The sequence below is a fragment of the Drosophila grimshawi genome, unplaced genomic scaffold (assembly GCF_018153295.1).
Source record: "Drosophila grimshawi isolate 15287-2541.00 unplaced genomic scaffold, ASM1815329v1 contig_44, whole genome shotgun sequence".
Classification (NCBI taxonomy): Eukaryota; Metazoa; Arthropoda; class Insecta; order Diptera; family Drosophilidae; genus Drosophila; species Drosophila grimshawi.
This window is the reverse complement of record NW_025063240.1, coordinates 9,605,375-9,631,655: the sequence shown is the minus strand read 5'-3', so window position 1 is coordinate 9,631,655 and position 26,281 is coordinate 9,605,375. Positions and strand designations below refer to the sequence as shown.

At 40.1% G+C, this 26,281-nt stretch overlaps 2 protein-coding genes across 3 annotated transcripts; one reads left to right on the top strand and one right to left on the bottom strand.

The window, feature by feature from the left end:
* The first annotated feature begins 158 nt into the window (after positions 1–158).
* On the top strand, positions 159–15,767 carry LOC6558910 (box A-binding factor). Of its 2 annotated transcripts, none has more exons than XM_032743060.2 (6): positions 159–217; positions 2,054–2,784; positions 8,034–9,505; positions 10,182–11,820; positions 11,886–12,069; positions 14,461–15,767. In XM_032743060.2, exons 2-6 carry the CDS (start codon positions 2,313–2,315, stop codon positions 14,681–14,683), a joined length of 3,990 nt encoding a protein of 1,329 aa, XP_032598951.1. In that variant the 5' UTR covers positions 159–217; positions 2,054–2,312; the 3' UTR covers positions 14,684–15,767. The 2 variants fall into 2 exon arrangements, with proteins under 2 accessions (XP_032598951.1, XP_043071527.1); XM_043215592.1 differs by lacking the exon at positions 14,461–15,767 and adding an exon at positions 13,246–13,455.
* Positions 15,768–17,914: 2,147 nt separating this feature from the next.
* Positions 17,915–21,543, bottom strand: LOC6558436. The gene is made up of 7 exons (XM_001984715.2): positions 21,030–21,543; positions 20,434–20,567; positions 20,081–20,307; positions 19,431–20,020; positions 19,213–19,366; positions 18,937–19,150; positions 17,915–18,238 (listed from the first exon to the last, which is right to left on the bottom strand). Exons 1-7 carry the CDS (start codon positions 21,509–21,511, stop codon positions 17,985–17,987), a joined length of 2,055 nt encoding a protein of 684 aa, XP_001984751.2. The 5' UTR covers positions 21,512–21,543; the 3' UTR covers positions 17,915–17,984.
* Positions 21,544–26,281: the final 4,738 nt, after the last annotated feature.

The window sequence follows — 26,281 nt, the reverse complement described above, 5'->3', positions numbered from 1 at the left end:
TCGTTTTATATTCATTTCGAATTTCAAATATTTTAGCGCCATAATTGCTAGTATATTTTGGTTTCACATCTAGTATATCTATATTTAACGCTTTTTGGTCACACTGTTCATCGTTGTAGTCAATATATCGCAGTTGTGACCATCTCTAGTCTGATTGGCACAACAAACGCGAAAAGTTGCAATTTCTGGCGCTGGTTTTCCTTGCACTTCGCAGCAAGTAAATAGCTTCAAATCCATAACAAATACGGTGTTAAATTATTCGACGTGTTGTGCACTAAGTGTGGCAAATGCAGCTGCCTGACAAGCCGCAAAATAGCCAAGAAATGCAAATAAATATTGAGCGCTGAACAAGTGCAAAGGCAGTAAAAATGCCAATACAAAAGAATGCTGGGAGAGCGAGCGAGAGAGGGAGTGAGAGAGCGTGCGCGTGCCAAAGAGCGAGAGAGTGGGACAGAAAGTGTGTGTGGGTGTGTGGGAAAAGCTCTTATCATTTATGCGGCAATTGTTTTTGTTGCCTGCCACTTGTCCAGCTGCAGCTGATTGTTCAACTAAATTTATGCTTTTTCTGCAAATCTAATTTCAATGCAATTCGTATGCAACAACAATTTTCGCTATATAAATATAAATAGCTCGGAATAATGGCACGCGAAGGCCACCTGTCTGGCCACCTGACTGTCTCAAAAATGAATTGTGTAGTGTGCTTGTTCAGGCGTGAATTATTGAGGCTAATTAACATTGATGTTTCCCAATATCAGTGAATTAATTAGCTCATTTTGTGTGGCGAGTTCAATATCCACAACAATCAATGCGTCATTAAGTGTGTGTATGTGCCTGTGTGTGTGTGCGCAGAGAACGCGGCTTGGGGTGAGAGAGAGAGAGAGAGCCAAGAGCGCAAAGCTAACAACAAATTGTCTTCGCGCCGTAATTTACAGCGCTGCCACCTAGTGATATGCATGTTTATGCTAACTGGTTCATTTAATTGCACCCTTTTTTCTTATCAATCGAATTGGAAATTGTTGTACATATCTTTTGTGTGGTTAATTTAAGTACACACTTTATTCTTAAAAAAAAAAAACAATCTCACAAACCAGTCAGATTTATTTATTCTTCAGACTATCTTTGGTGCATATAATAATCAAGCTACAAGATACAGCCGCTTATTTTGATAGTTCCGAGAGCAATTTACACATATGTTGTAGTTGACAACCCTGAACAGGTCTCTCAACAAACGGCAACTCTGCTGCAAAGAGCAAAGAGCGCGCAGCAGCTGTTTCATAGCATTCTCTCACTGAACCGCATTCCGCTCTCTCTCAGCAGACTCTCTCACTCTCTCGCTCACAACCCGTTGCCATACGTCACTTTTGGCCAAAACACACACTGACTCGACTTGACTCTTTCAGTCTTAACTGTGTCTGTACTGGCGTGAGTAAGCGTTTGGCAGCAGCGACTACATCTACAGCGCGTGCTAAGAATTAAATTAAAAACAAGAAACAATGCAAAGCAGACAGAGTTGTGTATACAAAAGTAAAGAGTTTATTATCAACACTGACTAAGAGTTGTGAAGAGCAAATGCAAACGCAGAAACAAAAGCAAAAGTAAAAGCAAAAACAAGTGCAGTGAACGCGGCGCCCTTGAATGTAAACGTGTGTGTGTATGTGTGTGTGCATATATGTGTGAGTGTCGGCTGCTGTTTCCAAAAATGTTCAAATGTAAAAATAAGAATTGAACAAAAGGCATAGCAAATATTCGATTAGAACAACAGCAACAACAACAAAAACAACAGCAACCTTGAAAAGGCAAAAGCGGCGGCTATTTTTATGTTGAAGTGGAAATGCTCAAATTGGTTTTCCATGCATGCTCGACCGTTCGTCCAATAAGAAAACTGAACAATTGAACATGTCGTCGCATGGTCATTAACACTGTCCCGTCTGTGTGTGTGTGTGTGTGTGTCTGCGTGCATGTGTGTGCGTATCGGTGTCTCTGCTTTGTGCGTGTGTTCGTGTTCTTGATTGGTTCTTTATGTAATGCTCGTCATCATTTCTTTTACTCAAAGCGAAGTAGGCGTGCAGGAATTTGCGTACGCAGCGACGCCAGCAGCAACAGCAACGCCAGCAGCGAAAAGTGTAGCAACCGAAATTAGTAGTAGACAAAACGGAGCAGCTGCTTGTGGCAAAAATGCCGTGCTTATTAATTAATTAACTAAATTAACAAGTGAAAGGAAAGCCAAAAAGAGAGATAATAATAAAATAGGTGTAGTCCCAAATTCATCACAACAAAAAGAATCGCTGCCATTCAAGTTGGCCAGGCTTAATATGACATCATACGCAAATGACACAACGGCTACGTCGGCAGCGACAACAGCAGCAGCGACAGCAACAGGAGCAGCAAACGCAACAGCAGCAGCAGCAGTAACAACAAACGCAGCCTCAGCAGCAACGCCAACTACGACTGCAGTCGACAAGCAAATGTCCAGCAACAACAACAATAGGAGCAGTCGCTATGACGAAGATGATGGGCAAGAGAAAGCCGACACGACGCCCGAGAATATCAAGAAGATTGCCGAGATCATAAGCGACAACGAGAAGGAGCAGGAGAAGCAAAAGGAGCAGGAGAAGGAGAAACAGGCAGCCGAAGCAGAAGCAGCGACGTCAGGGTCAGCTGCGCAGCGACTGCAGCAGCAGCAGCAAGTGCATGCATCGAGCTTAATAGGACTTGGTGCTGCCATCGATGAGTCAAACACAAAGTTCTGTTTGGGCAAACCGCCGCCATCGCCGGCCGAAAAAGGTGAGCAGCAAACTGACAAAAGAGTCGCAGTCGCAGTCGCTGCGCTGTTGACAAAGCATAAGCGCAGAATTCAGCAGCAGCAGCAGCAACATGAAGATCTTTTGTTGTTGTTGTTGTTCAGCTTGTCTCTTTTCTTGTTTTCTTGTTGTGGCTTTTAATTTGAATTTTTAATGAAGCTATTTTGCTGGCTGGTTTTAGCCGCAGCTTTAACGCAAATATTTATTGCGCTAGTCATGGCAAACACACACACACACACACAGGCACAACACAAACGTATGCAAAACACACCCATAAAAGAACAGTGTGCGAAAGGGCGCTGCACAGTGGGACGTGGCCTTAAAACAAGTTGCGTATTCTTGCACTCAAAGCAGTTCTCATTTCTCAAATATAATTATAATTATTAATTACCAACTAATTATACATTTGTAATGATTATAATTTCAAAGTTGATTGATTTTTTATTGTTAAAATATTGCACAAATATTAAAATATTCAAAATCGTTTCCATTGTTTTCCATTCAGTGCTGAAGACTTAAATCAGTTTGAACATCAAATCGATCGTCATCAATTTTGGGCACAAGGCTAACAGCATTTTTGGCCTGTTGCCAAAATTGTAGAATTAAATTTGTTTTGCGCCTAAATCAAGACATAATTGCGAATTGCAAATATTTGAAATATTTCTCAGAAATACCAACAAATAGTGTTTGTCACCCGAGCAATTGTTTGTTTAAACAAAAACATCAAAACAACAAACAATTGCTGTTCCGCAAAATTCTGGAATTCATGCGACGTTTTGTTGCAACAAGCCGAGGATGACATAATCCAATCGCTGTTCGCCCAGTTGTGCCACAGTTGCCTCGATGAATGCTTGAGAAAGTCACAAACTGTTTTTATAATCAACGTTTTGTCATGGCTTTTATCAGTTGTTGATATATATACTCTTTCCCTCGGGGTTTTTTGTATTTTGTGGCCCATTTTGTTTCTTAAAGCTTTACTATAAAGATAGATAATTTAGTTGTGACATTATAAATCATTCTTAAATTTGTTGAGATGACTTTGAGCAAGATCAGCTTGGTATATTGTGAATAAAATGACTCTATGAGGGCATTTCAGATTTGTCAGTCTAAAGTTGAACAATTTTCTCGCTTTGTTTGTGTTTATGACTGTCAGATCTTGCACAATCGGACAGTTGCTGTCATTATCTACCATTTTCATGCCGTGCACGTAAATCACACCTCCCCCCAAAACAAAAAAGGCAAGCAAAATGCTTCAAATGAGGCGACGATGACTCAGCACCCACAGATCAGTTGGGACTATTGCAATATGGCCAAGTTGCTATTGTTGTTGCTGGTTTTTTTCGCACAACGCAATCCAAGCCGCAAGCATTTCAACGAGATTTTTAATATCTGCTCAACAAAATCTGCTCAAAACACCGCGGATTTTGTACAATTTGCGATGTGTTAAAGATTGTAATTAAAGTTAAGTGGCGATGATGTTGCCCAAGCTCGCAATTACTTAATGCTGTTAGAGCTGTTGTTGAGCTCATATTTCGCAGCTGAACTGCTTTTTAGCATGTTTTAATATTGGTTATTGGCAGAAGTTAGCCCAGTTAGCGCCCAATTGATTGCAATTTCTTACCTTACTCCTGCTTGACCCAGTATTAGAGCCAGCAGTGCGACGAACCAAGTCTAATTCGAGTTAATATTTGCGACATTTGGTGAACAATTGGCAACGATCGTTGCAGTTCGCTGAAGTGCAAAGTTTGCGCAACTCTACACTCAGAAATAAAATCGACTTACATTTTGAAGGATTCATATTTATTTTTTTACAAATATTTTCTATTATAAAGAAAAACATTTCCAAAAAGAAGCAATCCGAACCTTCATTTTTTTGAAGATCTGTTCTAAAATTCAAATTTTTTAATAGAGTTTAGCTGTCGTTAGTTTTTTTCAAGTTAAGTAAATGAATTTTATAAACTATTTACAATGTTCATGGTATATGTGAAGTCTGGAAATATTAATGCTTAATAATAATATAAGTAACAAAGAATATAAAATAGGAATTCTTCAATATTGTCTATATAATTATTATGTTAGAAATGAAAACCCAGAAAATAAAATATATTTTTTCTAAATTCCACAAAAGTTCACTCTGACATTTAATAATAAAATTTTCGAAATTTACTTTCTTAATAAAAAAGAATGGCGATTTACTAAAATTTAGGGAGATTTTTTTAAAAGTGTCTAATACACTGCACGTAAAATAGTATTGCTTGCCTTATAAATCTAGTTTGCAAATCGTTTACTTGCCCCTAACTGAGTCTGTTGCACCAGCACAACCGGCATGAGTCACGTACAGGGTATATTAGTTGAATAAATGATGACAAAATTGCGAATATTGTTTAGTTGGTTGCACATTACGTGATTTTTGGGGCAAAGTAGAACAGTGAGTTGTGCGCTTGTTGCAACAGCAACAAAGCATAAAGATCCGTGTCAGTGGAATATGGCAGGAAGTGTTGCCACTGTTTTTTCTTATTTGTTTCTTTTTGTTTTGCTTGCCACAAAGGCCGCAACTAACGGTAATTACACTGACCAGCGAGCATGCCAAAAATATTGTCTGTTAGATCGTCAATATTCGGCTAGTTGCCATTGTTATTGTTATTGTAATTGTTTTTTGTTGTCTGTTGTCGAGTGGCATTTGAAGCGTTTGTTACAGTTTTTAAATGATTTTTTTATATTTTTTATTGTTGTGTGCGCTTTTACTTTTTGCAATAAATAAATAAGCAAAATGTTATTACAGCCATTTCATGTTGAAACTTTTCGTTTTTTTTTTTGTTTTCTAGTTTTCAGTTTCAGTTTTTTTTCGTTTTTTTTTTATTTTATTTTTTTTGGAAAGTCAAGTTTAAGAAATTGAAGGGCCCGATGAAGGGCCTGCTGTGTTTTTTTTTCTGTTTTGGGCTGCAAGCTCTTACCAATTATAATATTGCGTGTGCCATTTAAGCCATTTAATCGAACAACTGCACAAAAAAAAAGAAAAAAGGAAACAATAGCAAATCGATAGTAATTTTATCAGTTCCCAGCCATTAAATGGCAACAGGTTTCAATTGGTTTATAATTGGGTGATTCGTAAGCTATTCTTACGTCATTCCCGCCGCTTTTTAGCAGTCGTTAAATGATTTTTGAGCTGTCTAATTTGGTTTTCGGGCAGCTCTTAAATGATTGTTTTTTAGAAACATTTCGCCCATCAGCAAATACAACAAATGCTCAACTCTTGCGGTTTTGCATGCATTTAAATGTGATTATATTTATATATATATATATATATTCATATTCATATACATATATGTTTGCCCGAAGACAGCAGAGAAAGCTTCCATGCTGTCATAAATTGTCATTTGGTTGAGGTCATCGTCTTCACAATTGACGTGTGGTGATTCAGTCTTTTATTGTAGTTTGTAAAACGGCAAAGATTTAATTCATAAATATTACTGAGCTTACAATTAAAACGGAAAATTCCATATATAAAATATATTTTTTACTATAATTTGTAAAACGTCAAAGATTTAATTCATAAATATTGTTGAACTTGCAATTAAAACGGAAAAATCCATATATAAAATATATTAAGATCTCAACGAAAGTCGGTCAATTGTCAAACGGAAATTGTTGTAATAAATGGCCAAAACTAATCTGATTTTGAGCGGAAATTAATTAGATAACATTTTTTGTTCTTCATTTTGCTACAGCTATTTTAGTTCTAGTTCTACAATCAACTCGTAGTAATTTTCCATTATTACTGTTCGCTACGATTGAGTTAATGATTCCAAAAGCTAATCTAGATTTTAAACAAAATCATTCGTTGCTTTTTACTCATGTTTCCTGTTTAGCTACCAACTGCTTATTCTAAGAAAAAAAAAATAAAAAAAAAAATATATATATATCTCAAAATTAATTGATTTACGGCCCAAAAATAGTTGAGTGAAATCGGCCGTTAATTTGGTCAGCCTGAAGCGGGGCAAGTCGAGAAGTTGAAGTTGCACGCCGGAACGGAAGACACGTGCAACAAAAGCAGTGGCAGCCAGAGCGTAAACAATTGGGAGACCACACACACACACATATGTATATATATATATACACAAACACACACAATTGAGCAAAATCAACGAACTCTAACCTTCATTTGGCTGCACTGCTCGGTTTCGCTCGAGTCTGCCTACATATATATATAACTATACATATATACATATATATATATATATATATATATATATATATATATAGTGGCAGTCAGGCATAGATCACGTCCAGTCCCGTCCCGTCCAGCGCTACAATTGAGATCACTGGCGTGGCAAACTTGAAAGCAAATTGTTTGATTTTCTTCTTCTACTTTGCTCGCTTTGCCACGGAAATAATGTAAAGAAAAAAGAAAAAAAGAAAAGAAAAGAAAAAATCGTAAAGCTAGCGGAAGCAGTGGGGGAATATCTATAATACAGGTGGGCGTTGTTGCCCAGCCAAATAACTGATCATTATCGGAGGCATTGTTCCTCACCTCCTCAACTTGCCTCGTTTGTTGTGCACACCCTGCTTCCTCCGGGGGCTTGCCCTTCCTCTATAATTACCATTACTTTTTATATTACCCTTTCTTTTAACTACTATTTGTAATTGAATTGTGAAGCGATCTTTTGTTCATCAGCTCCTAAATTAAGTTGTAGTTGTTACTAATAATATGTTGAGATCCCAACTGTGCTTGATTAAAGCATTGGTTTCCTCTGAAAGAGATCATGTTCTGTATATTAACATGGATTTAGATTGATTATCCGTTATGCATTTTAACTAGGCACTTAATAGATCTACCAGGAGTTAGAATCTTTTTTAATTTAGAATTAAATATTTAAATCTTACAAAATTGATCTCAAATATAAACCGAAGTTGGCTTCTACTTTTCTTGAATTTCCATTGAATTTTACACACAATTCGAGCTGGTTTTTTTTTGCGCCCCGAGTCTGAAGCGCCCAATTGGCTGCATGGTTGCTGAACCTGCCGCTTGTTGTGGCACTTGTGGCACTTGTGGCACTCACTTAGTTGCCATGCTTTGCGCTGGTTTGCTTGCCACTTGAGTTGGTGCGTTGGTTCGTTCAGTTTGAATTCTGTGGCAAGTTAGCCTTGTTTTCACCGCTCAAACGGAATTATTCATAGCTGTTAATAAATAAATAAATAATTTAATTGTTGGCTTTTTCTATACCATTGCAGCGGCTGTGCTGAGCCGAGCAGCGAATCATCAACACAGCAGCAACAGCAGCAGCAGCAGCCACAACAAGAGCAACAACAGCAACAACAACACGGAAAACTCTGCTGCGGATGAAGACGATTCGACGGCATCGAATTCGACATCCACCAAACAGGCGCTCTCCTTCACCATTGATCATTTCGATGCGTCTGCGAATGATGCAGCTGTGCAGGCGGCACGCTACAAGACAATGATGGAGCGCTTTCAGAGTCGCCACAGACGTGGCGCCTCCATGTCCAAGCTGGAGAATGGCGAGCCCAGCAACGATGATGCCTCAGTGCCGGCCACGCCTACCAACGAACAAGCAACAGGAGCAGCAGGAGCAGGAGCAGCACCCGCTGTCAAGTTGCGTGTACGCGAACGGAGCGCGTCACGCGTTCGAGACGCCGCCAAGCGGCACAGCTGGTCGCCGCGCAGCTCGAGCACAGCAGCTGGCGTAGCAGCAGTGGCAGAGCCAAAACCAGCAGCCCAAAGGGCCGCAGCCAGCAAGTCCAAGCCAACGCCCAAAGGCACCGCCAATCTCGTGGCGAATCGCAGCAATCAATTTACGCCCAGATCGACGGCGATGCAGTTGGCGCTGCAGCAGGTGGAGCTGCTCTGCCCGCATCCGCCGCTCGACGACCTAAAGGGGATGGGGGCGGGCGAGTGTGGGGGTGTGGATGGCGAGGATGCTATCAGCGAGGCTGGCACCTATACGCTGGATGGCGACAACTACACCGAGGAGCAAAAGGATCTCATGAACATCGATCGCAGCGCCAAATTGCGACCTAAACAGCTGTCGGTCAAGCCAAGCCGGCCGAGCAATGTGCTCGAGGTCAACTACTATCACGAGACGCCGCAGCAGGAGCAGAAGGGCAGCAGCAACACGGCCAATGCCACCGGCGCCTATCTGCAGCAGCTAAAGTCGCGTGTTGTGCTGCGCCCGGCACCGGCGCAGGCGCCACTAACGCCACCATCGCCGCCCCGTTCACCGGCGGCCGATGTGGGCTGCTTTACCAGCGTCACGACCAGCGGTGTGCTGGCCAAACAGCGTGCGTTGGACACGCATCCCAAGCAGACGCGGCACACGTCGCACAGTCTGTCCACGTCACAGATCGATAGCTCCGAGTATGTGAGCAATGAGGCCAAGCTGCGGCATGCCCAGGCCATGTCGATGGCGGGCAGCGCCACAGATCGCCAGAAGGCCGAGTATCGCTTGAATGTCTTCACCAGCAGCAACACACAGCAGCAGCAGCAGCAACAGTCGCATCTGCATCATCAGCTGCCCGAGACGCCAACGACGCCCACCACGGAGGCAGTGCGGCTGCAGTCGGCGCCAACCAAGCAGGACTGGATTCAGGAGTGGGCACGCAATGCCCGCGCTCGCAGCCTCGCACAGGATGTCAGCAGCAGCTCGGCCAGCCGCAGGCAGCAACAGCAACAAGCCCAGGCTCAGGTGGGACCCAATTCTAATCTGCACTGTGAGAAATGGATTGATTTTAGTCATCTAGCTTGGCAGCTAGAATTAGTTGGTGAATCACATTTTAAGATTCTGTGCCAAAACATCAACTTAGAAACAGCTCTAAACTTTTCATAGCCATAACTTGGTCAAAAGTGATCTGATTTTCAAAAGGAGACACTTTTTAATCATGGTTTGATCTCTTGAATAATTCCACATTTAAAGCTAAAAACTCGATTCAGCTTCGAAAATCATCAATCTGAAAATAGTCGAAACTTTCCATAGCCAAAACTTGGTCAAAAGTGATCCGATTTGGGCATTCAAAGTTAGATTCTTGCTCAAAATTGGTGCTAAAATTATTCACTCAAAAAGTGCTTCTGGGGATGGATTAAGAATTTCCATGAAAACTTAAATGACTAAATAAATAAAAAATAAATAATAAATAAATAGAAATAAATAAATAAGCCACAAATCAGTGTCCTATCCCAGGGATGCATGCTAAGAGTTTCAAGGACATAGCAGCGCTCAACTCAACAAAGATTCTCGATGGGGTTTGATGGAGGAGGCAGCGATAGGCTCAGTTGGGGGCACAATAAATCGAGTAGCTCGCAGTGCAGGTATTCCACTTAAATAGTAAGAAGCAACTAATCAGTTTCGTCTTTGTCCACTTCAGCTGATGACACGGAGCTACAACTGCTCGGATACGGGAGCGGATTCGCTGACGGACGACAGCCTCAGTTTGTACAGCCAGCAGCAGCGACAATATGCAGCGGCTGCCAAACTGAATCGCAGCCTGGCCGAACGGTATCGGCTGCTGGGTGACTGTGACTACGCGAGCGATCCGGCGCTGTGCAGCCATGGTGGTCCGGGTCTGTTAAGCCAGGGTGAGCCATATAAGCCACCAAAGAGCCCCAGTAAGATACCATCGCCGCTGCACACGTTGGGGCGTGCGCGCAGTGCCAGCCGCTCGCGACCGGCCTTGGAGCAGATGCCGTCGCAGACGAATTCGCGTCGCAGTTCGGTTAATAAATCGCCGGCGGCTCAGTGCAGTCCACAGCATAGTTTGGAGACGACGGCGGCGGGTGGCTATCGTCGATCGCCGCTGCATCGTGCTCTGATGACCAGCAGCATCAACGAGGCGCAGCTGCAGCTGCTGACCAGCGGTGATTATCTGCTGAAGCAGCTGCATCGCCGCAAGAACTCTCTGGACGATGTGGAGCAGCAGCACCACGAGCACGAGTTGCCGGCGTCGCAACTGTGCGGCGGCGGCGGCTCCATATCGCCGCTGCGTCGCTCCAGCTCCTTCCAGCAGCAGAATCGAACGCTGCAAGCGATGCAGCGGCAGGCGCGACCCAATTTTCAAAATCTATACATGCCGCCAGCAGCGCGTCACATGCAACACCAGCAGCAGCAGCAACAGTTGCAGCTGCAACTGAAGAAATCGGCGAGCAGCAACAATTTTGAGCAGTCTTCGTACAGCGACTACGACAATGAGCTGCAATACTACATCAACGATGAGGATGAGCTGGGCACCACCGGCCCCTACTACTCCAGCGGCGATGAGGAGGAGTTCGAGCAGCACTTGCAGCACCAGCAGCAGCAGCAACAGTCGACGCACAACAACAACAGCAACAATAACACGGAAGCAGCTGTGCCGCTGAGCAATACACGGCTCAACAAGGCGCTTCTGATGCGCATCGAGCGCAGTAAACAGCGTGTGGCAGGCAATGCAGGCAACGCGACACCAGCGAAGCCCAGCTCGGCGCCCGCTGGCAAACTGAGCGCTGCCGCCCAGTCGGCTGCCGGCCTGGTCGCCTGTCCCAATACGCCGGAGTTGCCGCGTCGTGGCATCAAGAGTGCCCCGCGTGCCGCCTCCGGTTGTGGTGCAACAAAGATGCGCCAATCGATGCCGCGCGAGACCAGTCTGAGCCGGCTGGCACAGCAGGTGCCCAGCAGTCTGGCCAATGCCAAGAAGCAGCTGCTGCAGACGGCGAATGCGAACAGTGTCGGTGGCAGGGAGTCGCAGCAGCAGGCGCGTGTACAGCCCAAGTATCTGGACATATCCAAGTACAAGTCGGCGCAATCGAATAGTTTTCTGCGCAAGAACGATGCGAAGAGCACCCTCAAGCCGGCCGAGCAAATGAAGCGCAGTCCCAGCGCCTCCTCGATGGGTCTGACGCGTGGCGACGGCACTCGGGCCAGCAATCGGAGTGTCCGCTCGAACACCTCGGTGATGAACAGCAGCACCACATCGCTGGGCGGTGGCGCCACTGGGTTGCGTGCCTCATCCGCTGTGCGACGCGATGCCTCAGGTGAGTAGACAATTGGCAACACAAGCACATTTCGAACACATTTCAATTACAATTGTTGCCAACAGTGAACAAACAAAAGGAGGTCGAAATGGTCATGTGGAAGCGACGCTCCACCTACGATCCGATGAAAGCGGCCGCCGAGGATCGACGCCGCAAGGAGGAGGCACGCCGTGCCCAGACCACCCAGAACCAGATCGATATGCATCGCCAGCTGAACGAGGCGGCCAACGATGGGGCGCCCTTCGAAAGGTAAATTCTCAGCACCGGCGATTGGGCGACGGAGCAGCGCGAATACTATTATTAAAAAATATTATTGTGTGTACAACATTTAGGTCTTAAACAGATGTTTTGAGTAAGCCCTCTAGCCACGCCCCCAAATACTACTTGCCCCCAACTCAGACAGGCATTCTTCTTCTTTAGTTTATAAACTTTTAATTCCATTTCAAATCATTCAACATTTTTGCTGAACGGTTTTTCTATCGATAGCAGCATAATCAGCAATTGTTTTCAAAGAAAGTTCTTCAATTAAGCCACAATCAATTTAGATCACATTATTTAAAGTTCCCTTCACAATTTGTGAATGCTGTTTTTAGTTCTTCTTCAAATAGAAACAAATTCAATCATTTTTCAGTTATTTTATTTTATTTCCTTTTGTAATTTAAATAATATTGAATATGTATCCAATCAGATCAATAGCCACATTACTTTTATATATGTTCCATAATTTGTTATTTGTTATATAATTAACAGATCAAAACTATATGATATTGGGGAATATATTTAGCAAGGTATAGAACAATATATATATATATATATATATATAAACTTAGAATATCCAATTGATCAATAGCCGAAGACCTCATCTAGTTTGTAAGTAGATTATTAGACTATCTACGAGTACTTAAAGAGTTGGTTGGACTAGTTCGACTTATGTTTGTAATTTACGTATTTTTTTTCTCGAATAATTCCTGTTGTGCGTAATATGCTATTCTTTCTACTATTTTTATTCTTTTATTATTAGCTTAAGGTTGTGGGTAATTTCGCGGCTAGAGGTAAAGGTGCGTCTATCGGCCAATTAAACATACTCGCAACACTCACCAATTATTTACCACGCTTACGATCTAATCCTTTGTAGTGATCCGTGCTGATGATGATCTCGGCACACCGAATATTTAAAAACAACAAATTGTAGGAATTTAGCTCAATAATTAAACTTTAAAGCTCACTTCCTCTTATCATTTTGCTCTCTAAAAAAAAAAACAACAAAGAATTAAATTGTAGGAAACTAGTTTAATGATGTTTAAGCTCACGTCCTGTTTTTAATTTTGCTAATTGATTTCTTTTCTTTTAATTTCTGTGAACACCTACAAATCCAACACCAAAACACAAAAAAACCACAACCACAACTGCATCTGCTATTTGTAGACCATCACGCTCACACTATCGCCGTGGACAATTATGACCAAGGGATGGTGTGCTAGTGACCGATCTGTAACAACAACAACCTAGAAAACAACAACAACAACATTCGACTACTACTTTCCAACAACACCACACACACACAAACACACACACACACATATATTAAGCAAAGCAATCTTCCTGCTCGAGACACTCTACTGAAAACTATATATTTAACATGGTGCGGTGCAAGGCAGCAGGCCAAATCCAACGAATTCTCCGGTTCCTAACTACGTAATTAATCTTGATTGTGACACTAGAAGTTAATTCCAGTGCTAAATACTCAACAAATCAATGTGAACCAATCCACCCCGCCCCGCCCCCAACCCCAAAGACAAAGCAACGAGATTGTATTTATGGATATTAATTCGTTGCACACACGAACGAATCCCTTTCGATCCAACGACAGACACAGCGACAACGAATTGCGACGCTTTCGACGAGTTGCCAAATGTAATAGAGAAGTTGCTGCACTACGAGAGAGTACTCGTTAATCGACACTCGCTACTCGCTACTCGATACTAGTTGCTCGTTACTCGTTGCTCTTTACTGTTTGTTACATACTACATTTATGCATTTGATTCATTTTATACGTTGCTGTTGTTGTTGTTGCTCGCAATTGTGCAATTGTCTCAAATTTGTAAAAAAAAAGAAAAAGAAAAAAACAAAAGTAAAAAATATACAAATTGATATCTATTCCGTTTGTCTTGAGCTGCTTTCAAAGCGCCTGTGCTTCGTGTGCGACAAATACGCATCCATAACAAAGCAAAGTCTTAGCATAACCATAACCGTATCATTATCGATCTTAACCCCCCCTCAACAACCATTTTTAACAACTGCCATCAGTTTTTTAACAACTGTTTGTTAACTGTACAAGTGTTTGCCTTGTTTTTGTACATACCTTGAAACTAACGAGTTGTTATTATTATTACTAACTTACTTACTTACTTACTTACACTTTCCACATGTGACACACACGATAACAGCTCTAACATCTCCGCTAACACACACACACATAGACAACAATTAATAATAAAAAAACGCTTAGTTAGTCGCTAGTTAAGCACTCGATTTGTATTAACCACAATCATTGAATACATTTCACTTACTGATATTATTATTGCTTGTATTCTCTACCAGTCCTAAACTTAATCTTTTTCTCTCTCGCAATGCCTCCAGTGTCCAGCGACCGGCCAACAATATAACCCTCACGGGCAGCATAAACTACAGTCCAAGAAACTCAATGGAAAACGATGCCTGGACGCTTGGTGAGTCGTCGGAGTTTGGTGAGTATCCCGACGACTACGATGACGATGCGGAGCAGCACGAGGATGGCGAATATATGGTTGGCCAAGAGTCGGACGATGTATTCGAGCCAGAAACAACAGAGGCCACCGGATAAGGCCGCCAGCAGCAACAACAGCAACAGCAACAACATGTTAAACCAGCAACAGTGATATATTATAATTAACAATATTGTATATCATAGCAAGCGCAATGCGATCTAGTTATATCCACTATATTATTTTGTAATAACTTTGAGTTTTCGAAATGTTAATTCAATGCATAATATGATTTTGAATTTGCATATTGTTTATTGTTTACACAAAACTGAAGTACACACAAAAAACTGGAAGATCAAACGAAGTCTTTAATAAAAATAATGAGTGAATAATGAGTAAATTGCAAAGTATATAAATACATATGTAAAGTCCGATGAATATTATTTACGATGCTGTCCAAAAACGCCATAACTGAAACAAGCAACTAACACAAAATATTTTAAATGAATTTTCCTGCATATACTACATAAGATTTTAAATGAGTAATACCATAGAAACTGCATTCCGAACAGGAAATATTAAATCTGCGCCTAGATTCAAGTTTGTACTTGTAGTTATGTAGAACTCATTTTAAAGATTATGCTTAACAACTAAGAAATACTCAAATCGAGCACGCTCGGCTTTATCGAATAGAGCGTCTGGTCTAGTAACTCCGATATGAACGTAGACTGCAACCAAAGTGCTACAAATGATATCCTTAAGAATACGGAATTGAATTATAAACTGTGCTAAAAACTGAATACGTTCCGGATTTGCTTGATTTCTGCGACTCTGTCCGAGAGGCTCTCAATAAACACTAGATTTTGTATGCGTGCACAAAGTATATATATATATATATATATATATATACTATACAAAGATGTAGTTTTTTATATAAGTACGAGAACGAGTAGGGATTACTTATGTGGTATTTGCTTTTAAATCGACCCAGAAATGCTTAAGTATTTTTAACGTTTAAATTTGATGATTGATCTATAATTGCAAACAACAACTAAAATAATTAATATACTACAAAATGGTGTCGGTGTCCATTTTAGCAGCTGCTTGGAACTGAACTCTCCAAGTCACAAATAGAGCGAGCAGCAACGTGGTTTTAATAATTTATATACACAAACAAATATATATTTATATATTTTAAATTGAAACCGTCTAAATAATTGATAAATTTTTGTAAATTTTAAATGTATTGTACAATTTGTTTCTTGTTGTTTTATTTCTAGACGCAAAAATAAAATGCAAATATTAATGCTGAAAACGAAACCAATTTAAGTCCATTGTCGACTTAGTATACATATATATATATATCTTCTTGTTTTAATCTTAGATATTTAAGATTGATTTCTTTGCAGCAGGCAGAGCTGCACAAAAGATGCGAAAAATGATGTATAACAAATTGAAAACCATATTTTAATAAATGCAAAGAAAATGAAATTGAAATCGTTTTTTATTGGTTGGGAAAAATTCTTTACTCTACTCAAAACTAAAGCACACTTTTAGGGCGAACAATTAAATCATTGATGGAAACTGCGGCCAGAAAGTCGAAAAATATAAAGCATACTTTTAGGCGGAGGCATGAATCGAAAGTCAATTACATTGTCAAGAAAATCGCTCTAACTCGCTCAAATCGTGTGTTAGAATCGCAAATACTTCCTCTATCGAGCTATATTCAAGGTTTAATCGAGGAACCCAAGGAAGAAGAAAGCATACCAAACGCGAAAAATTCTTTATACCTTGCAAGGAGCGGTTAGAATGCCCTTCTTATTTTGAATCGTTTGAAACATGGCTCACCGGGATGCGCAAGGATTCAGCTCAGATATTGTATTTTTAAAATATACAAAAAAATATTATAATATTCTCGGTTCCTATTCGGCAGGACAATGACTATCAGCGGTCGATGGTTATGCAAAAATGTCCCTTTTAATAAAAAACAGCCTAATTTCACTTTACAAATATTTTATTAATGAAATGAATTTTACAGGGCAAGAACAACGAAATACAAAAACATTTTACATACACTTTGATATGCTAAGTGGAGTACTCGTTGGTGGGGTGGGTGGTATGGGTGGGATTGGGTTGAGGTTGGGGTTGGGGTTGGGTGGGTGTGACTGGCAACGGAAATGGCAATTAGAGATTTTATGTAATGCTGCAAACAAAAACTAAACTAAACAACAACAGAAAAACAACAGGAATTTCTGTGCAGGGCAGTGAGAGAAATGGCAATTTTATGAACTGGGACCGGACAAGAGGCTAAGCCAAAGGGAATTAAATGCAGAGGGCCCCAACAGAAAAGAGCAACAAAAAACAAAGCATTGTAAAATGAAGCAAAACTAATTAAATTAAATAAAATAGAATTGTAAACACAATGTGCTAGAATGGCAGCAACAAAACCAACAACAAACATGGCAAAACGAAAGCAAAAAGAAAAACAAAACAAATAAAAGAGCCATAAATATTTATCAAAAGAAATAACAAAACAATCTGGGAAAAAAAATTCCCGAAATTAACAACAATGAAATGTGTTTGTTATGAAATTTGCCTGATAAATGAATTAATTACTTTTTATGCAGCAAAAAGCAACAGAAAAATACAAATAAAAAAAACACATTACAAAATATGAATTATATTAGTAGAATAAATGACTGAACCTGAAGCATAGAAGAGCCTTCCAGTGAATTCTGCTCGAGTTGATAAACAAACTCATTTCCATGAAGTGCTTACAATTATAAAAAAATACGAAAAATACAACAACAAAAAAAATAGAAAAGCTACTTCAGAAAGCATTGCAACAAGCAATTGTTTATTTATAACATATTGTTGCTTGAGTCTTGGGTGAAGAACTCGTGGTTCGCTCCAAGTTCTGATCAGTTTCTAATGAATTGTTAATGTGTTCATTCATTTTGTGGTCTGTGTATGTTTAGTCTGGGCACTTAAAGAACGAATTATTTACGAGTATTCAGCATTTTGGGCCTCTTTTTTTTTTTGTGGTTGCTCAAGACGCCAAGTCGGCAATAAACAAATAATGCTTAATGTGCCTGCCCCAACTTAAACAATGCGAATTATAATTTACGAAATGTGAATGCAAAGAAATGAAAAACTCTCGAAATTTATTCACCACATTGCCACTGGTAGCCATTTGCATCGAATTGATATATGGTATTATATCAGATGCTCTATCATCCAAGTACCAGCAAAGTATATATATACATATATATATTGTATGCCTTAAGGGGTCTGCTGATTGCGTCAGCTGACAAATCCATTTGTCATTTCTTTTTGTGGGCGAAGAACAATGTGTTTATTATATTAATGTGCTTATACAAATATCAAATATCTTTACTAAATCTGCCACTAATTGTTGCGCTATTCATCTGGATGGAGGCGCTTAAAATTATAGTATAAACTGGGATTATACACATCGTATAATGGATGCCGCATCACAATATATTTGAAATGCCAGCGCTCGGCGAGCATCGCAGCTATCGACACCAGGTAGCCAATGCCCAGTGCCACAAAGGAGCTCCAGAACTTGTGCAGATTCATTAGCGCCTCCTGCGGGGTCTGCTCCTCGGCGGGCAGACGCTTCACCACATCCCTCAGCCACTTGGCAATGAGACCTGCAAGAGAGCATCCATCAAGCATCGAGAAAAAGCGGAAAGATGGCATACTTTATTTATTTAAGGATAACTAAAGTCAAAGTCGACACAAAAAATACAAAAGGCAATAAATTGAATTAAATTAAATTTAAAATAAAAATAAAGAAAATAAATGTAAATTAAAAAATAGGAAATATTTATAAGATTTTTGGGCGTATTTAAATTTTGAAAGTTACTTTCTGGATATATATTTATGATAGTTTTCTGGAAGTATTTTTTCTACATTTTTTTTGGTATAAGTATTTTGTACCGTAACCCCAAACAAAATTACAAAAAATATGAAAAGTATTAAAGTTCTCCGATCTCAAGAAGTTTATATATATTCTTCATCTACAGCGCTACAGATTTCAAACTTAAAATATAAGTTCTCAAGCACAATACACAGATAAATTTTAGTTAATTTTATCGATAACACATTAAACTCCGATAACAAAAACAAAGGACGCATTTTTAATAATAAAGCCTACCAATTGATTCCAATATTGCTTGCCAAATTATTGATAAACTGTCTGAATTTCAATAAGATCGGCAAGAGACAAACTGATATCAGCAATTGTAATATGTATTGTATTTATCAGCTGGTTTCAGGATATTTCCTGGTCGAGCACTCTCGACTAGCGTATTCCAAATTGTTCAAATTGTTTTTGCTTTGCACTCACCGCCCTCGCTCAGACGCTGAATTATGTCATCGACGTGGGTCTTCAACGGTGAATTCTTCTCCAGAGCCAGCACGACGGGCATATGGACAACGCATTCCCTCATGATGTGCAGAGAGGAGGATCCCACGCCACGTGCCTCATCTGCCACACGCAGTTGCCTCAGATAGAACTCGTTGTCGTAGTAGGCGCACTTGCCACGAGCAATGCTCTGCTTCTACAACGGATCAGATCAAATATATATACATATATTATATATATTTATATTAGTCAGCTTACCAAATCGGCGATATTATCGACTATATCCATTCTGGCACCCACATCCTGAGCTGTCTCATCGGTGGCATCCACAAAAAACTGCTTATGCTCGGCGGCGCCAGTTGCGGTTGGAATATTGATTCGCTTCAGATCCTGCAGCGTATCAATGGTGACACTGAGCGAAATTAGAGGTGACTTAGAGTTAGCTAGTTAAATTTGCAGTTGAGTTATGGACTCACCGTTTTGCTGGATTAGCCAGAATGGCCGTGAAGCTGGCCCTGTAGGTGGCCACCAGCAGGATGCAGTAGATCCAATACCAGCCGGTCATCACGCGCAGTGGCCAGTTGTGGGGCATGCGTGGCAGTGCCACATACAGCAGCATGCTGTACGTGAGCAAGATGCAATTGGAGTAGTCATCGAAGATGTCCCGTCGACCTGGTCTGGTCGACTTCTGTCCCCTGCCAGCCCGATGTTTGCTCAGCGCAATGCGAAAGCTTAAGCGACGCCAGCTGAGCGAGTCCCGTTGCATGCCGCGCCTGCGACGCAGACAGCGGAAGAAAACCACCTGACTGCTGCCGCCCAGCAGCAAAGCATTGAGGAAGCTAATCATGTAGAAAATGGTTCCCACCACGATCAGGGAGAGGAGCACGCCCGCCCACATTGCCCCGCTGAAGGGCAGAATGAAAGTCTGCCACGAGTTGTCCGTGGATGATTCCGGCGTAAGGAATGTCAGGCATTCCACACTGTGTGCCGCACTCAGCTCCACCAGCTGCACATAACTCTCGAACAGATGCAGATCCCCAATGCCAAAGCGGGCACTGTGCTGCGCCTGTTCGAGTGGGTATTATTAGACAAGTTAATCTGGCAGTAATTAGAGCATATATCGCACCACTTCACCAATGAGTCCCCTCTCCAAGCGGGTCTCGTTCTCCAGCAGGGGCTGCTCCCAATCGCTGACAGCAGCACTCTCATTTATTGCATAATATTGGGGCTGGAAATTTAAGGCTTGGGCCAAAGCATTCATGATCTCCACCTCAACGCCCTCGTAGCCACTTGTGGATCCATTCGGCAGCACCATCGGCATGTGCTCAGCCAGGGCAACTGGTAGTTGAGCACCTGTCAAGGAAGTTTAATCAAAGACTGTAGGAATATAACTAGATATACATCAATCTAAATAAATCTAACTAAAAAACCATTTCCGATTTATAGCATTTCAATATTGAAGTTAGTTTCTTCGCTCACCATTCAAATTTCGTGTCTTATCCCCAAAAATGTGAATGGGATCAATGCGTTTATCAGTTCTCCAATTGTCCAGCTGTTTGACGACCACAACTCCGCTCAAAATGCCCGGATAGGCAATGGTTGAGATGCTATAGCTGCATAAGGTAATCAAATTAATTAGATATAGAAGAAAACTCGATGTTTAAATCCAAGTAAAAACAGTATTTTATCTCTACAATCTCTACATTAATATTCAAATAATTAATTATTATTATGTTAAATATTCCAATTACATTCTTGCAATTTTTAAAATAATTATAATAATTATAATTTTATATTTTAATTAATATTATTTCAATATGTTGTTCGCTGACTTCAGCTTCTGTAAATCCTGATCCTAATACAGATTGAACTGGAGTCAGCGAAAAACAAACATTTTAATTATAAAAAGAGATCAGCAATCAATAAACGATAATTTTATTTATTTTGATTACTTATAAAAAGTAAGTAGATTTTAAAAATATTTTTAAATATTTTCCAAACTGTTTTGTATAAAAACCATAAACATAAGCAAAACTTATTCAGAAAGAGTCTGAGATTTTGAGCAGAGTTGTCACCTGTTGTCGGGCTGCCGCTTGAGGAAGACGGCGTTCACAAAGACACTCCACACATGCAACATATCGTCGGAGAGCAGCCTCACATCGTGCAGCAGCAGAAACTTGCGTTGCATGTTCAGCGAACGCGACTCGTAGACAAACTGCAGCAACTGTTTCACCTGCCACCCATTGAGCAGAGTGATCACATGCAGATCACAATCACTGGACTTGATGGCGCGCAGCAGCAGCTCCAATTGTTTGGGTGGCTGGCGGAGATTGTCGCTCGCGTTGACACGCACCACAAAGCTGGCGGGGAAGCCTCGATCGACTGCCTCGAAATACGCCCGATCGTAGATGGCCGAGTGCAGTTCATCGGTGATGACAGCGATGCAACGCTCCACCTGTGCCCGCCACAACAGCCGCTCGAGCAGCAGCTTCAGCTCAGCCTGGTAGCTGTCCAGGGGCAGGGGATTCATTAGATGAGTCCAGCTCTTCTCAGCCATCGCCAGGGAGATCCATGTGGAGAGCAGCGCCAAATGCATCCCGGCACTGTCAAAGACTCGAATCGAACTTGACCAAGTAAATTTGTAGTGAAACCGATTCACATTCGATATGCAGATCTAATTAAACTTGCCAGTGAACCCAGTGAAACCAACAGCTGTCACTCACCGGTGTTAACTTGGTCAACCCACTTGGCCCAGTCCCCGACTCGGGCAATTGACCTGCTTTACTAACATTTTAGCTGGCATTTGCTGGCATTTGATCTAATTAAAGTTCCAACTGGCAACTAAGTAATTGAATTTTCCTGCATTGACTTCCAATTATTAGATTCAAAATACAAATAGATAGAGAGAGAGAGAGAGAGAGAGAGATAGATAGAGTAAGGGAGAGCGAAAGATATAAATTAGGGGACTTTTTCGCTTATTTGATCTAATTGTAGCTCCAAATGGCAATCAAAGTAATTTTGTGAATTGAATTCAAGTTATTAGATTCAAGATTGTGCAAGCGTGAAGAAAAGAGAAAGATAGAAGAAGGGAAAGAGAGAGAGAGAGAGCGAAAGAGGAAGACAACGAAAGAGCGGAAGATATTAAGCATGGGGGATTTTCTTCTATTATAGATTAATCCAATTATAGCTCTAAGTAAAGTAATTGAATTCCAAGCCATTAGGCTTAGAAGCGTGAAATATATGATATATTTCTAATAGGGTTCTTCTCATATTGTATCAAGTTAAGATTGTAATTTCTAATTAAATCTAACAATTGAATTCCTGAATTATATTCCAGTTATTGGATTTAAGATTATGGAAGCGTGAAATATATGATATATATAGATAAAGATAAAGATAAAGATAAGGAACAGATAGAGAATTATGTACTTAAAAGCTTACATTTAAATATCAAAAATGATCATAACCAAAAAAAAAGAAGAATATTCTAAAATGTTTAATTGTCATTCTTAAATGTTTGTAATAGTTGTGTTTTTTTTAATATAAACATATTTAGACACAATTTGCAAAAGAGCTTAAACAATTCATTAATTAAAGAGCAAATTTCATTCACATTGTAAACATTATTTACCAAAAATCGAAGTTATCAAATATTTGTATGTATGTGCATAACTCTAATTACATCACTTTCCATTTAACCATGTTTGTCGTCTTTTTTTCAATTATTCGACGAGCGTATCTTATCGCGATTTGTCAAGTTGGCTTATGTGTCTGCCTCTCTTTTTAATAAAGGGGGCCAGACTAAGTGATTTGTAAGCAGACCATAGCTAATGTGTTCGAGTCTGTGTGTGTGAGTGTGTGTGAGTGTGTGTGCCCATCTTCATTAGTGGACGACAGGAAGAGAGAGAGCGAGAGAGAGAGAGGGGCACTCATAATGTTTATCAAATCGGTAAATGGCGATCAAAGTGCACGCAGACTAGTTGCTAATGATTATGTGGACGACGTGTCGTCTTCGTCGTCGTCGTCGTCGTCGAGCCGAAGGAATCTGTCAAACAAACCGATTAAGAGACGAGCAGAAGCCGCTCATTCAAATGCACATTAATGTCAGCTTAAGTCGCGAGACTCTCGCCAAGCAAAAGCCAAAAAGAGCACAAAAAAAGCAAAGAGCGAGAGAATAGCAGAGAGAGTGAGCAGAGTCAGGCGGATGTATGTATGTATGTATATATGTGTGTGTGTGTGGCTATGCCAAGCCCTGCTGCTGCTGCTGTTCTTGTTGTTGCTGTTTGCTGTTTGCTGCTTCTGCTCTTTATTGTCGTGTAATTAACTTTTTCCGAATCTCCGGATTTGGCATTGTTTGCACATAATTGCAATTTAATTATTTCTTCTTCTGCTCTTTTTTTTTGTTATGGATTTATGTCCGCTGACCGCTGCCGGCCATTAGCCATTAGTGCCAGCCGCAGTCGCAGCGGCAGCAGGTAGTTCAGTTCAGGTAGCAAGCACTAGAATCGGTTTATTGGTTGGTGCCAGACTCAACTTAACGAGTGCGTTGCATGCCACAGACAGAGACACAGACACATCAGCAGAGATGCCAAGACCTTTGCGACCCTTTGGCGAACTCTCGCATTTTGTTTACATTGACACATTTTCTATTTTTGAGGATTTCTCGTGAGATAATTTATGGGTTCTTCGCATTTGTTGAGATCTCTTCGTCCACACATGTTGTTTGTTGCGTTGGTCTTGCCACAGGAGGTTTCCCACTCCGACTCCGACTCCGACTGACTACTCATTAGCCATGCTTCTGTTTAAAGTTGGCTTTGTCTCTCGCACAATTTTTATTGGCCAGAAGTGTGAAATTGCATATGCCATGGGAAAGTGACAATTTGGGCCACAATTTTCCCACCTTATGTTCCAATAAAAAGTTTCCAATTTGCAATGTGGTCTTTTGTTGTTGGATTTTTGGCACTACTAAATTTTAAATCTATGCTAAGATAAGCACAACTTAGTCAGCTGTCGATCTGGTTAACGGCTATTTGCATAACGGAAGCGTCCAAAATTAAGTCAACAATTAAAAACTGAGATCATCCATTCCACTAAATATCTATTCCCACGCTTTTATCATTTGATTCAGGCCAACAGCGATATTTTTGTGGCAAACGTGTTTTCTGCTTTGTTTTCTTCTTTTTTTTTTGATAACAGATTTTGTTAACTAAAGAAAATATATTGTATATATGTTTTCTTCATTTTATTATAGTTTCTCTCTTTTAATTTTTATATTTCCATTTGAAATTCTTTTCTTGTGAACTGTTTTCAGGCACATTTTCTCATTAAATAAATAAATAAATACGTCAATATTCAATTAAATTGGAAGCATATGCAAAATACAGACGCAAAATGTTATGATTGATTTTTGAGAGCAAAACCTTTCAACTAATTTATCAACACGTATTTTTGTAGATAATTTATATACATCAATGGTTATGTGTGTGATGAAAGAGGCCTTTCAATCAATCAAGCTGCCTGTTTGAACTAATTTCATTAACTTAATGAGGCATTATTAAATTATTCACGTTTAGAAATGTGCCAAGTCAAATGGGAACACGTTGTCAATATAAATGACTAATCCATGAATACATATATATATATATATATATATATATATATATATATATATATATATACGCACTCTCATATCTGCGAATGTGTGTGTGTTTGCAGTTTGGTTCATTGAATAAAAACTTAATCAGCATTCAATTAAATGCACAGAGCAAGACAACAACAACAACAACAACAACAACAACTACAACATTAAATCGGGCGTAACAAAATACAGAAAAAATAAACAAGAATAGGTGGTGGAGTAGGAAGAGGTGGAGCAGGGTGGGGCAGCGGCAGGGGCAGGGCATAAAGTAAAGGCACAAAAATAAAGCCCGTTTCGTTGATTATGTAAATCAGTTGAGCAGCAGCGAGATAAACATAAATTTTGCTGAATACAGAGTTCTTTAGTTTTATATTCCGCTTATTATGTGTACACGTAAAACTGGGCACAACGGGTATAATCAACTAGTGCAACGGTATGTAACAGGCAGCTGAATGCATCGCTGATATATCTTCTTGATCAAGCAAGCAGATCTTAGCGACTATAACAGCTGCAGACCACAGATTTGGCATACAAGTTCTTGTATCAAGTTGATTTGTCGCTTTATCGATAACTGACCACGATACATATCGATTTGCGATAGCAATAAAGGCCAGAGTTATCAAGACAGCTCCTTACAGTTAATGTATATTGTACCTTGACAGATTACTGATAAACTGTGCAATTTTCAGCAAGATCGGATAAGAAACTAAGCCTTAGTTTGTTGTTGAATGGATGTACTTGCACACCTGCTTACATTTGGGTGTGCAAAGCTGTTTAAACGCAAATATGGCAATCAAATTAAAAGGATATATCGTAGTCGAGGTCGAGTGCGCATTCTTACTTGTTTATTGTACCTGTTTTATATAAGCATTTGGATAGTTGTGCATATCATAATTTAGATACCCTGTAATTAAAATAGCTGTTACATCTCTTTGATATATGACTGCAATATGACTGCTAATATTTAAGACACTCTTCTTCCAATCGTTCTAGAATAAGTTAAATTTTACGTAGCATACTTTCTAGCGTAGAGGGTATCTGAAAGTCAAGCATGTATTCAAATCAGGCTTTTTATGCGCATGTATTTCACAAAAACGTGCCAACAAGCCTCTTCTTCGATAATAATTAACTAAACTGCAAAAATGCTAAATGGACAAATTTCATCAGATTTGGAAAAGAAAATAAAGTAATGTGTCATGGATACATTCATTTGATGTACTTGTCTTTAAGCAAATCGAATTCCATATGATGTAAATTAGCTGAGAAGGTAGTCAGTCAGAATATTTCTTCCACTGATAACATTTATATATATATATATATATATATATATATGGTGAATGACTAACTAGTCAGGCCCTCTTTGCAGAACACCTGATTTCTGTGCAAAACTCATGCTGAAAGAATGCAATTAGTTGAACTAAAACTTGACTAATTGTCAACAGGTCATTTTGACTCTGGGTGAGTTGGTTACATAAACGAAATTCTCACTCAGCGTTTTCCAACAACAATAACAAAAAACAATAAAAAAAACTGCACAAAAATGAGCGAAACTTGTGAAATTCTTAGCTGAAATAAGGCAAGATTCTGTTCTGTTGCCAAGGCTTCAATAAGCTGATGAAATAATTGCGCACTATAAAGTAATTCAATTTATGATGAGTATATTTTTATATATATAAATTTATATATATA